Source organism: Polistes fuscatus, unplaced genomic scaffold (genome assembly GCF_010416935.1).
Source record: "Polistes fuscatus isolate 324 unplaced genomic scaffold, CU_Pfus_HIC Scaffold3, whole genome shotgun sequence".
Classification (NCBI taxonomy): Eukaryota; Metazoa; Arthropoda; class Insecta; order Hymenoptera; family Vespidae; genus Polistes; species Polistes fuscatus.
In genome coordinates, this window is record NW_025113107.1 from 14,493,571 (window position 1) to 14,508,825 (window position 15,255).

The 15,255-nt window shown below is 25.7% G+C and overlaps 5 protein-coding genes across 10 annotated transcripts; 1 reads left to right on the forward strand and 4 right to left on the reverse strand.

Annotated features, from left to right (window-relative positions):
- Nucleotides 1-1,897: 1,897 nt before the first annotated feature.
- Nucleotides 1,898-4,219, reverse strand: LOC122520098 (protein asteroid). The gene is given in 1 exon segment (XM_043640050.1): nt 1,898-4,219. A coding segment is annotated over 1 exon segment (2,208 nt). The 3' UTR covers nt 1,898-2,011.
- A 106-nt stretch (nt 4,220-4,325) lies between these two features.
- Nucleotides 4,326-6,457, reverse strand: LOC122520100 (copper chaperone for superoxide dismutase-like). Of its 2 annotated transcripts, none has more exons than XM_043640053.1 (7): nt 6,417-6,457; nt 6,152-6,350; nt 5,746-5,938; nt 5,517-5,583; nt 5,231-5,412; nt 4,723-4,859; nt 4,326-4,507 (listed from the first exon to the last, which is right to left on the reverse strand). In XM_043640053.1, exons 1-7 carry the CDS (start codon nt 6,429-6,431, stop codon nt 4,497-4,499), a joined length of 804 nt encoding a protein of 267 aa, XP_043495988.1. In that variant the 5' UTR covers nt 6,432-6,457; the 3' UTR covers nt 4,326-4,496. The 2 variants fall into 2 exon arrangements, with proteins under 2 accessions (XP_043495988.1, XP_043495987.1); XM_043640052.1 differs by having other exon boundaries at nt 4,711-4,859.
- A 735-nt stretch (nt 6,458-7,192) lies between these two features.
- On the reverse strand, nt 7,193-7,778 carry LOC122520101 (39S ribosomal protein L33, mitochondrial). The gene is made up of 3 exons (XM_043640054.1): nt 7,648-7,778; nt 7,383-7,486; nt 7,193-7,255 (listed from the first exon to the last, which is right to left on the reverse strand). The coding sequence occupies exons 1-3, from the start codon at nt 7,686-7,688 to the stop codon at nt 7,203-7,205; spliced, it is 198 nt and encodes a 65-aa protein (XP_043495989.1). The 5' UTR covers nt 7,689-7,778; the 3' UTR covers nt 7,193-7,202.
- Nucleotides 7,779-8,049: 271 nt separating this feature from the next.
- On the forward strand, nt 8,050-11,974 carry LOC122520099 (polycomb protein Scm). Its single transcript, XM_043640051.1, has 8 exons — nt 8,050-8,424; nt 8,663-8,953; nt 9,103-9,338; nt 9,429-9,996; nt 10,112-10,300; nt 10,373-10,918; nt 11,009-11,163; nt 11,245-11,974. Exons 1-8 carry the CDS (start codon nt 8,397-8,399, stop codon nt 11,377-11,379), a joined length of 2,148 nt encoding a protein of 715 aa, XP_043495986.1. The 5' UTR covers nt 8,050-8,396; the 3' UTR covers nt 11,380-11,974.
- A 1,915-nt stretch (nt 11,975-13,889) lies between these two features.
- Nucleotides 13,890-15,195, reverse strand: LOC122519196 (thioredoxin domain-containing protein 9). Of its 5 annotated transcripts, none has more exons than XM_043638516.1 (4): nt 14,973-15,195; nt 14,587-14,832; nt 14,311-14,512; nt 13,890-14,226 (listed from the first exon to the last, which is right to left on the reverse strand). In XM_043638516.1, exons 2-4 carry the CDS (start codon nt 14,761-14,763, stop codon nt 13,961-13,963), a joined length of 645 nt encoding a protein of 214 aa, XP_043494451.1. In that variant the 5' UTR covers nt 14,764-14,832; nt 14,973-15,195; the 3' UTR covers nt 13,890-13,960. The 5 variants fall into 5 exon arrangements, with proteins under 5 accessions (XP_043494451.1, XP_043494454.1, XP_043494450.1 ...); XM_043638519.1 differs by having other exon boundaries at nt 14,587-14,809; nt 14,920-15,195; XM_043638515.1 differs by having other exon boundaries at nt 14,920-15,195.
- Nucleotides 15,196-15,255: the final 60 nt, after the last annotated feature.

The window sequence follows — 15,255 nt, forward strand, 5'->3', positions numbered from 1 at the left end:
TATAATGATTGAAGTAATGTTTTTATTATTATAAATGAAATGATTTACATACAATATTTATCTCTAAGTTAATGTTGCATTATATTTTTGCACAAACGTATCTACACCATGCATTCTGTATTAAGAAAATATCAACTGTTTTTAAAACTTACGTTAATATATTTCACCATGTATTTCATTTCATTTAAATTTAACTAAAGAATATATATATATAGTCGAACAATATTGGCAACATTTTTAAAATATCTTTATTTATCTATAGATTCTTTAAATAAAGGGAATACTTCTTTCTTTCTTCTCTATTAAATTCTAATAGTTCAATTACACGAATGAAAGAAAAAGGGATTTGTGCAATAGATTTTTAATTAAAAAAAAGTTTATCTCTACCCCATTCCTATGAAATACGCTTTTTATACATAGTTAATTTATCATTTAACTATGATAAAATAACTATATTTTGATTTTTTACTACTACAGAGATACAAACAAAATAATATTGTGTATGTACCTGAAATATTTATTTACATTTTTATTTTCAGCTTCAGCTTCAATCATGATAAATACCATAATATAATTTAAAATTATTTACCATTATTGGATCATGTATACGAAAGCGTGGGGTGAATGAAGGATGAATGTGTGAAATGGATGATGGATGAATGAAGATGAGGTTTGAAGAGATATGTGGTGAGACGGTGGCAAATATGGGTAGTATAAGAGTTATGAGGGATTACGGCAATTTTGTTAGTGTAGTATGACACAGAATATTTGTATTTTTAATTTTATATTTTATATTATGTTATTTTGCTTTGTTACCTACTATACTATTCTATTTTTGTTTTTACTTTTATCTGTATTTGATTTATATTATTTCTTTGATTATATTATTAATATTTCTTACTTTTACTGTATGGAAGCTTTGTAAAGCATGAAAAAAGAAATGAAGCCTTTATAAACCCTAGAGGGTGTATACATACATACATATATACTGAACTATTTATGTTTTGTATACATTGATAATAGTACTATAAATATTATAACTATAAATATTCTAAGTAGTATTTAATATACATACAAGAATTATCGTTTTTAATGTTGTATTTCCTCAACTTTGTCTTTTGCATCTATGTAAGAAAAATTATTATTGTACATGATCACTTTATTATGCAAATAAACAAATTCATTTAAGATTTATAAATCTTATAAATATAAATGATGTATGCCTCGAATAGTACATTATTCTAAGTATTTCTTCTTTAAAATCAAAAACAATGGAAATTATTCCAGGTAATAAAGTTTACATCCTGTATATATATGTCAGTATCCCTTGGATTGTCAAATTCATAGGTTGTTAATAAAAAAAATTTGTAACATCATTTAATTAAAAAAAAAACATTATAATAATGCATAAAACACAAGGTTGAATTTAATTGCGTGTGAACAAATATGCAGATTGTAAATCATATGTATGTAAAAGATAACATTATTTTTGTTTCCAGATTATTCTAAAATAAATCAAGGATCAATACCGATAACTCCGCAAATGATACGAAATGCTGTAGAAGTCTTACAAATGAAAAAGCTTTTTGTTAACACTGAATTAATAATAGATTATTTGATAAGGCATTATCCGGTTGATAACACAACAATTACAATAGAAATTATTCCAAAGTTAAAGCATGCCGTACGTATTGGATTAATAGCAAAATGTGGACATGATCAATTTTGTATTCCGACATTACTACAAGATGCTAATACATTTGAAACGACATTCACTTCACTTTAGAATTTTTATTACATTATATAAGAATATTTTTCTTTTATTTCTTTCTAGAGATATATTTTATTTTACTATTAATGAAAAAAAAGTACACGTGTACTTGACAAATTTAAAAATTTATTTTTCTTATGAATACAATTTTATTGTACATTTTCGACTTACAATTAATTTTTCATATAGAATTATCAAATCTTATATATCCCTATATTTAAAAATATAATCATAATATAATTAACAATTATCATTATTTTGTTTTGTAGTAACATTTGCGTGAAAATTAAAAAGTAACTTAGCTTGAGCTAAAATTGCATTAAATAGACGATCAAAACTTGGAGAATTCTGAAGTTTTAGTTTAATATAATCTTCAACGTTTTTACGTTTATTAAAACTAACATATAAATTATATATCAAAGTACCATTAAACATGTTAGAGAGTTTTGGAATTTCATATGGATGACCCAATAACGCATTCAAATCGATACTATGTTTCAAACAATTTTGAAATTGTGTGAATATATGAACAATCTTCGGTTTATATAGTTTTGTATTTTTTTGAACTTTCGGGTCGATGTCATTATAAGATATAAAAAATGGCGCTAACATTAAACAATCAGTTTCCGTAATTTCATTTATTAATTCTGTAATACTCTTTTCTTCAAGTAACTGCGGAGAAAGATCTATTTCTCTAATTTGATTTATTAAGTCTGTAACTTTCATTTCTTCATTTACCATTGACAAATCATTAATTTCTTGTTGTTTTGATTGAGTGATTCTTTCCAATACTTGTAACTGATTACTGAATTTTGATCTAAATGATGTAATTGATTTATAAAAACCAATTTTTAGATGAATAATATGTTGTAACATTGCAAAGAGTAACGCATATATATGAATATTAGATGATAATGATAAGTTATCTATCCAATATTTTATTACAGTAATATACAATCTCCAATTTTGAGGAAATTTATTCACAAGATCATATTGTTTTATATTTTAAGTATTATCATAAATGTATTTTCTTATATTTAATGGGACTTCTCTAAGATCGGAAAGAGATGGAGTTTTATCAATACCAATATTATCAAGGTATTCTAATGAATATTGAATTATCTTATTATTTGGTAGTCCTCTAGTTAAAATGTATGAGTCTTTTTTTGGTTTTTCAAATCCTGTTATAAGTAATGTATATATAACATCAATAATCTTTTTGCTCATAAATATACTTGATGGTTGATTATAATCTTCAACTTGTGCATGATACAAATACTTTTTGTGCGCTAATAAAGTTACAAAATAACTTGGGAAAAAACCTTTAGAATATTCTGCGATAAACCAATGGGGTAACCGATTAATAATATCCTCCTGTACAATTTTAAACGAAAAACCTTTCGCATTTTCGTATTTTTTTAATAGGAGATGTATCGCACTAATTATATTATCTCTAGGAATCGTATCAAATTCTGTTCTTGCAGAGGTAATATTATTAATAGTTTCTTTGGAAAAACCCAATTGAAGCAGTATATCTTCTGGTATATTGAGATATTCATTTATGATCATCTCCATTATTTTAAGTATTCGTATTCTACTATCCAAATGTACAAAATCTATTATTTCAGATATAACAGTGTCTATTTCTTGTTGAGCCAACCATTGAAATATAGCCTGTATGCGATACTGATTTGAATTATTGCAACGTAATTTTTTCTTTATTACTTGTCTTCGTATAACTTTGCACAAAACATCGAATTCCCGTGACTCTATGTAATCATTTCCAATCAACATAGCAGCTAAGGGTAACTTCCAATCAACCAATCCCTTAAACATATTAAATAAAGACTCTATTTTATAAATTGAACATACTGTTGACCATTCTGTATCTTTTCGTGTCTGTTTCAATGTACAGAACGGTATGTACATTGATCCATAAATAAAAAAATCAGAATCAAGACTAAGTACAGGGCATTGTAAAAGTTTAGCAACACCAGCTATGGCATTGTCAGCTTCAAATAAACATTGTACATATCTTATGTTCATTTCATTCAGAATTTCCTTAAAAACGTGAAACAATAAAGTAGGACAGAAAGTACGTATTTTAAAATTATCAAATATAAAGTAAGGAAAATGAATAAGTGCCGATTTATATCTATCATATAAACGAGACATTGCAGTCTTTGTTTTTCTAGATTCAAAACTACCATCCATCAGAACTAATGGTGTTACTTTACATTTCATTAGATTTACAAAGAAATTTTTAACACAATTAGCGTAATCATCATAATCACCTCCAAATGCTTCATTAAATTTCGTATATTTCCAAAATATTTGATACGCAAGATTAGTGCCATCGATAACCAAGAACGTATCACGTAATTCATAATCTTGAAGAAAATATTCTGCATGATCTTGAATATAACTTGTCAAGCCTGGTAGACCCATTTTTAATAATTAATCAAACACTTTATAATTTATAAAGTTATCTCAACTTCTAATTTCGTGTTTTTTTCTCGTTTAAAATTATTAATTTCAGCTTCAAATCGTAAGATACTTATTATCCTCGTTTATTATAACTTCGTTATAGAACGAAAAAGAAAATTGCCACACATTATTTACAAAGTATTTACATGTAAATCGTTCTTTATGATATCACATTAGATCAAATGGAATATATCATATATCCCTTTGTCAATAATTGGAATGTAATCCACAGGTGTATTTAAAGGCTCGCTGAAAAATATATAATAATTACTTGATTAAAAATATTTTATTATAATTATGTATAAAAATATAAAGAAGAAATAGAAGAAAAAAAGCAGCAAAATTATATAATAATATAATTATATATATATATAATTCTAAATAAAGCTAATGCAGTTTGACTAGTAACTAAATTGTTCTAAAGTCTCATAATTCATTTTAACATAGCATACATATTTTATTACTCGTGTATTTTGTAGACTCTTTTTGATTAGAATTAGCGCGTTCTCTTTCATCCCAAATAGTTAGGCCATCGCATGCACATATTTTCTTTGTATTTTGAAATAAACCAGATGAACGAGCGATAATTCCACAAGCCAATCTACAATAAGAAAACAAGAAATGATCGCTCTTTATTCTCAATGTTTTAAGAGTTCATTGAGTGTGTATTATATTTTGAATGGTTGTTTTTTGTATGGCGACCTTAACCGTTTCAGGGAGAAATTTCACATGCATTCTCAGATACCAGTTCATTTTGGATGGAAAAATAATATTTATAAATATATTAATAAATGAACTCCTTTTTTACATTGCACACAAATTAGATGAGATCTTTTTCTCTTAACACATATGATTAATAAATATTTTTAACAGATGAAAAAAGAAAATAATAATTCCAGTTAATTGAAAGAATATGATAACATAAAAAAATGAAAATAAGATATAAAATACTTGCAATATTATATTTTTTACCTCTTTCCACTATTTCCGTCTATTATCGATTGTTGATTATTGCCTTTTCCTAAATCATCTGGTTTGTCAGTGATAACAAGTGATCTTCCAATAATATCTGGCACTCGAAGAAATTTATTGATTCTTCTAAATAAAGCTCTTCCATCATTGTCTGCCTCTATGTTTCCAAGGTCACCAATGTGCTATTATAAAGAAGAAAACATCACTATATTTAAAATTAATTTAAAATAAAATAAAATCTGTAAAGTAGAGATCATTTTTTCTGTATATCTCATTGTAATTTTACCTTTTTAGATATGTCGTCTTCAGGTCCACCATGTATGCTATTATGAGGGTTGAAATGTTCTCCCACGCTATTAAGGAATAAAATTGACAAAATATTACAAATAAATATATATATATATGTATATATATATAGTTACATAATTATAAAATATAAATTTCTCAAGTGTATAAGTATATAGCTATCACTATATTTGAAAACTGTGAAATACTTTTAAAGTATTTTGTAATACCTTTCACATCCATTAGAAATATCGCCGCATTCATGTATATGTATACCGTGTTGTCCAGGTTCAAGTCCATCAACTGTTCCATCTATTATACAACCTTCTGGAGTTTGTACAAATCTTATTACACCTTTTATATCATTGCTTATGCTATATCCAGAGTTACCTCCTAACATTGAAACTGCGCTATAACTGTTTTCTATAAAAATATTTATTAATCATATATCTGATTTGAATTGCAGTATTATTATAATTGTTATTACTTTATAGAAAGAAGAGAATTAGTTTGCATAATTTCTTTTTATACGCCCTGATTACAATTGTATATATTTTCTACATTTATATTATTGTTTTTAACCCATTGGGTGCATACATGCGTTTGGTAAACACATATATGCAACGTTTAGTTTACCTCCATATCCTTTGAGAACAGCTTTCTTTCCAGATTTCTCTATTTTTTCTTGTATCAAGGTAAACGGATGATTAGTTTCAACAACAACTGTTCCACGTTCCAAAGAAATATCTAAATTTTGAATATCATTCAAATCTGATAAACTCTCTCGTACAGCATTAACGCATTTTTGACAAGTCATGTCAACGGCAAACTCAATCTGTTATACAAAAATTCAATTTAAATAAATACATTTTTAATATTTGATCAAAATAATTTGACTAACCTTTGACAAAGACATTTTCTAATATATTATAATTAACTTCGTTTAATGACAATTCCTTTTCTTTTGAAATAATTTCACAAAAATTTATTTTCTTATTCGTTTTTGTATTCTTTGAGCGTTGGTTTCGTCCAATGGCATAATCAATATCATTCGCTGAAATTTCTTCTGATATACTCTGTCGATAACATAGGAAAACTTATCAATAACTATTACATTTATTCGAATTTAATAATTTTAATATCAATCTACTTAAATGCATTTAATTATTTAAAATATAGATTTTTAATTATATTTTCCCATTTCTATCTCTTTATTTATTTTATTTAATTAACGTTTGAAAAGAACGATTTCATTTGTTTTTAAAATAAGTTTTGTGCCAACCAATCAATTACAGTATCTACAAATATACGTGACATTGCAAAATATTATTGCAGATATTTATAATACAATTGATAATTTTTTTTAAAGGAAGCTGTGATAATAACTCAAATTTGAATTTAATCTTTTGTTTCTTTTAATTTTTGTATAATTTGATAAGAATTAAAGAAAATAGGAAGAAAAAAAGGAAGAAAAATGGAAATGAGTGATGGTAACAAATGATGATTATTTGTATTCACATGTCATATAAGAATTTATTATCATAGAATAATTAATATAATAAAGTACATAAAAGATATTTTACATTTAATATTTATTATTATTATTATTATTATTATTATTATTATTATTATTATTATTATTATTATTATTATTATTAATTAAATCAATATTCAACATTTGGTTTTATTATTTAATACCGTGTACTTTTTTAATCTCTTTGTAGACTGCCATTTTTTGAACTAAAAAACAAAGAAAAAATAAAAAGAATTAGATCAATGTATATAAAAATTTATTTTATTTATCTTAAATTAATTTATTTTAATTTATTATTAACTATAAAAGAGAATTCTTATTTTATGAACTTACTGTACGGATCAAATTTAATAACTTCTATTTTATCAGCTAGTCTTTCTCTAATCATATGCCTTGTATGCCCGCTTATTACACTTTCTACTAAAACTAAGAGTTGTCTAAAATAGATAAAAAAACAAACAAATAAATTAGTTAAAAGTAAATAATATTAATTGCATTTTTTAGTCAAATAACTTATTTACACACAAATAATGTGTATTTTAATATTAAATACTATTTATATTTTATTATTAGTATATTAATAAAAAAAAATACTTACTTGCTCTTTCCTTTCTTAAACAATACATTTGTTAAAAACATTATTATCTATTAAATAACCTGAATATGTTTTATACCATGAATATTTGGTTATAACGTGACTCATTCGTAAAAATAGAAACATTAATGCCATCTGTGTTTGGTGGCGAGAACTGAATTGGTATTTACCATCCTCAAAAATAGATGTTTCATTTATTACGTTATAATTTATTGTAAATATAAATATTAGTAATTAAAGATATTAAGATGTTAAAATTATTTACAAATAAAAAAAAGGGGAAAATTCATTTAAAGGATTAAATATATATATATATATATCTATATATATTTATAAATGTAAATATTTGTGAATACACATAGAAGACATTTAGTTGAACATTTCAAATCTACGTTAGATCTTGCCTGTGGATTGCGCGGTCAAATCAAAGCAATATGGCGGATTGGCACAATAACTTGTATTTCAGAGAGTATTATTTTGATTCGAATGAAAAGATTGTGAATAGTGCATACAAAGTTATTGTTAACACCGATAATTATAAGAAAATAGTATCTCATTCGCGTATATAACAATAGCGTGTATTTTCTATTACATATTAAAGTGTTTATTTGTTAAATATATCGTATCTTTCGGTGTATGTGCTCCAAAATTTATTTCATTAATGGACACGAAGATGACCTTAATTACTAGGATATATTAGCATTGTGGTGCATTTATTTTAATTTTTCATCATTATTTTTTTATGTTCAAACATGTCGTCAACACAAAATAAAATGCGAGGTACGTTTTTTTAATTATCCAAAGTAACCTTTCTTCGTTCTCTTCATAAGAAAATTTATTTCGTTATTAATTTACAGTTATTCTATGTACGATATCTAAGATTTGAATATCTTGCAAATAAAATATTTTTTTCTAGTAATTAATTTATCAGAAAAATGTATTAATTTATATGATACGTATGTATGATAGTTTTGTCCATTTATGAATATTGTTATTAATATTATTATATATATTACAGGTCCTGGAAGACCACCTAAGTCCAAAAATTCTTGTACGTGGTGTGGAGAGACCAAACAACCATTAAAATATGTTCTTCCCACTCAACATGGGAAAAAAGAATTCTGTTCAGAAACTTGTCTATCAGAATTTCGTAAAGCTTATGTACGCGGTGCTTGCGTACAATGTGATAATGTTATCAGAGGTACATCAGTCAAATTAGAACAGAAAGATGGTCCTACTAAAGATTTCTGTTCATCTTTTTGCCTTAATAGACATCAAAAGAAGGAAGCTCAAGTTGAAATGAAAAAAAGTTAGTAACTTAAAGTATTTGGTTTTTTATTTTTTACTAATAGAATAATATTGAAAAAATTATATTAAAGATATACTTAGATGTACTATAGAGAGAATGTATTTAATCATTTATCATATGAGATTATATAACTTATCTTATTATTTTAGGTAATAAGGATCAATCATCGCCTGCACCTTCTCCCCTTCCATCTAACTTATCAAATAATAACAGTGTAGCATCCGCGACGCAAGTTTACAATCATGCAAATAATCATACCAATGCATCCCATCCGCCATCTACTTCGACCGGTCCATTTCAATATGAAACATATCAAACTTTTGATTGGGACCTTTATTTGAAAGAAACTAATAGTTCTGCGGCACCTATCGAATGCTTTAAACAGGTATGCAGTATTATTAAAAGACAAACAAATATATAAATTTAGATTTAATTCTGTCCACAAATAATATATATTATTTAAAATATTTCATAGCACGAAGTACCGCCAACGAATGAATTTAAAATGGGTATGAAATTAGAGGCCTTAGATCCTCGTAATTTAACATCGACTTGTATTGCAACGGTAGTTGGTGTCCTTGGTCCTCGATTAAGACTACGGCTTGATGGATCTGATAACAAAAATGACTTTTGGCGTTTAGTTGATAGTAACGAAATTCATCCAATTGGACACTGTGAAAAATCAGGTGGTATGCTTCAACCCCCTCTGGGCTTCCGTATGAATGCTTCCAGTTGGCCAATGTTTTTATTAAAAACATTAAATGGAGCTGAAATGGCACCTGCTAAAGTATTTAAACGTGAACCAAAGACACCTCGTTCTAATATGTTTGAAGTTGGACATAAATTGGAAGCTATAGATAAAAAAAATCCACAACTAATATGTACTGCTACTGTTGGTGCTGTGAAAGATGATATGATTCATATAACCTTTGATGGTTGGCGTGGAGCCTTTGATTATTGGTGTCGCTTTGATTCTAGAGATATCTTTCCTGCAGGATGGTGTTTTAAAAGTGGACATCCACTACAACCACCGAGACAAAAATGTAAGTTACTTATTTTTATTTATTCTATACAATAATTGATTTATAAAGGAAAAACAATTAATTATTTCCTATTTTCTGTATTTATAATAATTACATAAGCATTTATTTTGTACAGCAACAGGTCCTAACAGATTTAAATCAAGAACAAGTAATGTTTTGCCAGTAATGGCAGTGTCTGGTGGTGGTGCTAACGGAGAACCAGCAGTTGCACTGGTAAGTCCAGCTGGTTCAAGTCCACCTCCACAACCAGCTACAGAACCAGACACTAGTACAGCTAATACTAAACCGGATCCTCTTGGCAATGGTATTTATACAATTTTTCCAAATAAACAATTAATAGAACAATATACAAATAACATATTTTATAATGTTACAGTTACTATTTATGTAAATCACAATTGTACGTGTGGTCCTTATTTCGACCCTCGTAAGGTAAAAGCCATGCCAGCACAATTTGGTACAGGTCCTATATTAAGCGTCACAAGAGATATTTTCCAAGCATTTCTCATGGCAGCGATGAGTCCAAGACAAATGTTAAGTTTGTTGAAACGTGGCGAAGGAGAAAATATCAATTTAATTCTAGAAAGTAAACCTACTTCTGTTAGGTTACCTATATTTATGGAAGATGAGGATTTTTATGTTTATATCAGGCGACAACTCGAAGATCTTTGTGCGTGCGAGCACATGTTATCCAGAAGAAAAGAACCCTGTATTAAATGCCCGAATACCCAACAGCAGCCACAATCTACTAATTATGAAGAAACGACTAATAACAACAATGACGAAAAACGAAGATGGTCGTCTGTAAATCAAGACAATCTTTCATCGTCTACGCAACAAGCCCAACAATCTGTGCAAAGTATAAATAACACAACTCTTACATGTCCTATACCAGCAAAACAATTACGCAAATCGCTTCCAGGTAAGCATATTTTAGCATAACAAAGTTATGATTATTAATTAACATTTAATCAAAATTAAATGTGGTTACCAAATTTTTGAATATTTTTAGAATTGGAAGCTGCAACATCAACTACTCAATCAGAAAATGCAGCGAATCGTACGCTCTCTACAGAACCGGCTGAATGGACCATTGAAGATGTTATACATTATATTGCCCTAACAGATCCTGCATTGGGGCAGTATGCGGATTTGTTTAGGAAACATGTAATTTTTATTATTTGTTTTGTCTCTTTCTTTAAAACTTAAAAAAGAGCAGTAACAATGATTTATTAAAATTATTTTCAGGAAATTGATGGAAAGGCTTTACTTCTTCTGAATTCTGATATGATGATGAAATACATGGGGCTAAAACTTGGACCTGCACTTAAGATCTGTAATTTGGTAAATCGTATTAGAGGTAGAAGACACATAATGCTATGACTCTCTCGGATATAAAACTATATATACATTGAGGCAAATTGTATTTGAAGTGGTTGGTCAAACTTGTTTTCATTAATGAAAACATAATAATGTGAATATATGAATGAATGTAATATTATTATGTCAATATATTATCTTTTATTTAGGATTTGATTAGGTATTTAGGATTGATTTAAGTAGAAGACAATTTCATAATTTAGTTTGGTAAAGTAAGTATTTGTATCCATGAGAAAAGCACACACATTTGCATTAATTGATTATAATGCAGACATTTTTATTAATTCATTTTAATATCTCATTTCAATGAGAAAGAATCAATTGATACGAGAAACTAACCATGTAGATAAATAATATATATAGACAAAATGCTTTCTCAGTTAATTATAGAATTTTTTGATTACTTTTTTAAAGTCAAAAGTATGTAAAAACAAAGTAATGTATATCAATCAGTGATTATGTATAATATCAATTTTCAATTACGAATCTTTTATAACAAAAATTGTTAGTCTTTAATGCAATATTAATCCACGATGTATTCTTCGTCAGTTTACAAAAAAAGGTTATTTAAATGAAAAATATGATATATTTTACTGAATTTGTTTATTTATATTTTCGTTATTCAGATAAACTTAAATTCATTTTTATTTTATTATTATAGAAGAGATGTGTTTCCTCAGATTTTTGTTGCTATATTAATTTGCTTATGATCGTATATAATTTATATGACTAAAGATATATAACATTAAAAAATGTAAAAGCTTTACAATATACGGGGTGTTCAAAAAATCATTCAATATTTATACAGCACACGTTTTACTAAGTAAAAAAAGTCTTATGTTTATATTTTGAAACTTTTTACTAAGACTTTCTCACTCAGTATAATGTCTTCTATGTGCTGAATAAATATTAAATGATTTTTAAAACAGCCTGTATATATTATAAAAATATGTATATTTTCAAGTATTCATATAATAACATTATATAAATAGTAAATTAGTCATTTATTAAATTTAAATTTACATTCATTCATAGGTGATACCTTTGTATTGAATATATTATTATTATATATAATATGATTAATAGTTTCCAAAGTGATATTCAATATTTGTTTGAATCAATTAATATAATAATTGCTCAAATTGTATGATACAATTATATATATATATCATATATATATAAATTTTGCAGTACACATACCATAAATACACTCAATGAAAAGCAAACATACATTCTTGTCCATGTATGTCATTATTGATTCATATTAATTGAAAAAAAGAAATTTAATATAATAATATATGTTATATACGTTGACGAATAATTAGAAACTTGACCAGGTGTATAAGTTTAGGTTAGTAGATTATTATTAATATTTTCTTTTAAAACTAAGTTTTGTTTATGTTTCTTAAAAAGATCATACTATTATATTTATAATCATTAAACAAATAAATTACTAACAGTGTGACTGTACAAAATATCTATAAGTATAATAATTGTGATCAATATTATATAAGATATAGATAAGTCTAATCGTTAAGTCATTATTCTATAAAGTATATTTTATTACTTTTCATTATTTTTTTTTTTTATTTTTTTTTTATCTTTTTATGTTACATGCAGTTGTTATATAAATATAAATATATTTAATCGTAGCCTTTGTAATATCAAAATTACTTATAAATATCAGAGTAATAATTAATTTAAGATTGAACGAAAATATTTTCTATTAAATTTATTATACGTAACATTTCGTATGATAGTAAATAATTAAAAAACAAATTAATTTCAATTCATTATAATCTTATTTTTTATAAAAAAAGTTGTGGACTTTGTTTTCATCAATCATTGTCTTTTCTTCCTCCTCAAAGAATAGTATTCAGTGTACCATAAATAGTATGCATAATATTGTATTCTATGCGTTACTCCTGACATTATTGCTTTATTTATTTAACGAAGTAAATAACTATATAAATTATTAAATTAAATTTATGTATGTACTTAGAAAAAGCTTGTGTGCTTATTATGTTATGTGCAACGCACACAAATAACACATATATCAATTACAAATGTGTGCCATGAAATAATTCATAAAAATAATTTCATTCGATTAAAAATTTCAGGAGAGTCATTTTCTCTTAGCATTTATTATAAAGAAAAATAATATTTTATATCATTCTAATATTTATAAATTTTGGTCGTCCTATTTAATTAATTAAGATACTTATAAATATATACATATATACATATATATATAAATATATTCTTTATATAATCGTAGGACTAGTATGCTACATTAACTTGGCATATTCAAATTTTGATTGCAGATTAATACATAATATAGTTATCACCAAATAATAATATAAATAAAGTAATAAATATACATCACGAATGAGGATACATTTTTAATACCATATAAGACATGAAATACAAATGAAACAAATATTTTTATTTAAGATTTCAATAGAAAATAATCGAACATTTTTATTATTACATACATTAAATATTTTCAAAATATAAACGTTAAAACTATTCATGTAAATAAAACATATATATATTTATATATGTATTAATAATAATCATATGCTTAATAATCTTCATCGGAATCATCAGATTCGTGGCCTTTAATAGTTTTAGGTTTTGTTACGTGAGACAAATATGGTTTCCTAGCATTGTTAGAATATATTATATCATCACTACAATTAATAGCTCCAGATTGACCAATTCTAACTTCTAATGTTTCGGTAGAAAAATCATCGCAATTACCCAATTGAGTAAAACCGACAATATAATCTTTAGTTTTTCCATTTACTATAAGCGCTATTGTAGGAATGATTTTTATTCGTAAACGTTCTGAAAAGTATATGGATAGTTTATTATTGATATCCATTATAAAATAACAAAGATATTAATATTTTTAAATAGGTTATAAGTTACCGGTGAGAAATGGACAGCGTTCGACATTTAATTTACAAAATTTAGCTTCCAAATGCCTCTTTGCTAAAATTTTGAAATGATGGTCTACAATTTTAGATCTTGGCGAATCATCTTTGTAAAATAAGCATACAATATTTTGAGATTTTTTGGATATCTCAAAGAATTCCTTTTCATCTGGTATTTCTGAATATTCTCCATGGCCCTAAAATATATAAATATATATATGAAATCAAAATGTTATCAATGTAATGGGATTCTTGTCGATGTTATAAATACCAAAGTAAGCCATTCTTGTTTTTGTTTTTGTAACTTTTTAAGTTCTTGCAAACGATTTTCTCTTAATTTCTCAATATCATTAATATCCAAATTATCCAATCTTTCTAATTCTGCATCCAATTGTTTCTCAACATTATTAGTAACTTCAATTACTTTTTGTTGTATGATAGTCTCCATGTTTTTCTTTTTTTTTTGTATGTAAAATTAAATGTTAAAATTATAACTGCAATAAACACCACAGAAAATCTGTTAATAATAATGATTTTGATGAATTGTCAAATGTTTATTTATAGAAACAAAGGAAATATATATATACATCAAAGAATATACTACATTTAAAGTAAGCCAGTTTCGAGAAACGTTGAAATAAGTATAGTTGCTTATACCTTATATAGACATATTTCAAATAGACGCTGTAATACTTAACGCAAAGGATAATGTGACGTAAAGACAAGTATTCATATGATGTCATCGACTAAATTTTGTTCTTTTTGTTTTAAGTACAATTTGATCGATAACTATTGTATATATAAATCAATGCATTTAATCAATCACAATATCAAGTAAAACAAGGATATTAATAAGATGATTTATTTAAAATAAATATATATAAATATAATTAGATATAAATGAATACTATATTTTTTATAAACTTCGAATCGTTGAAAT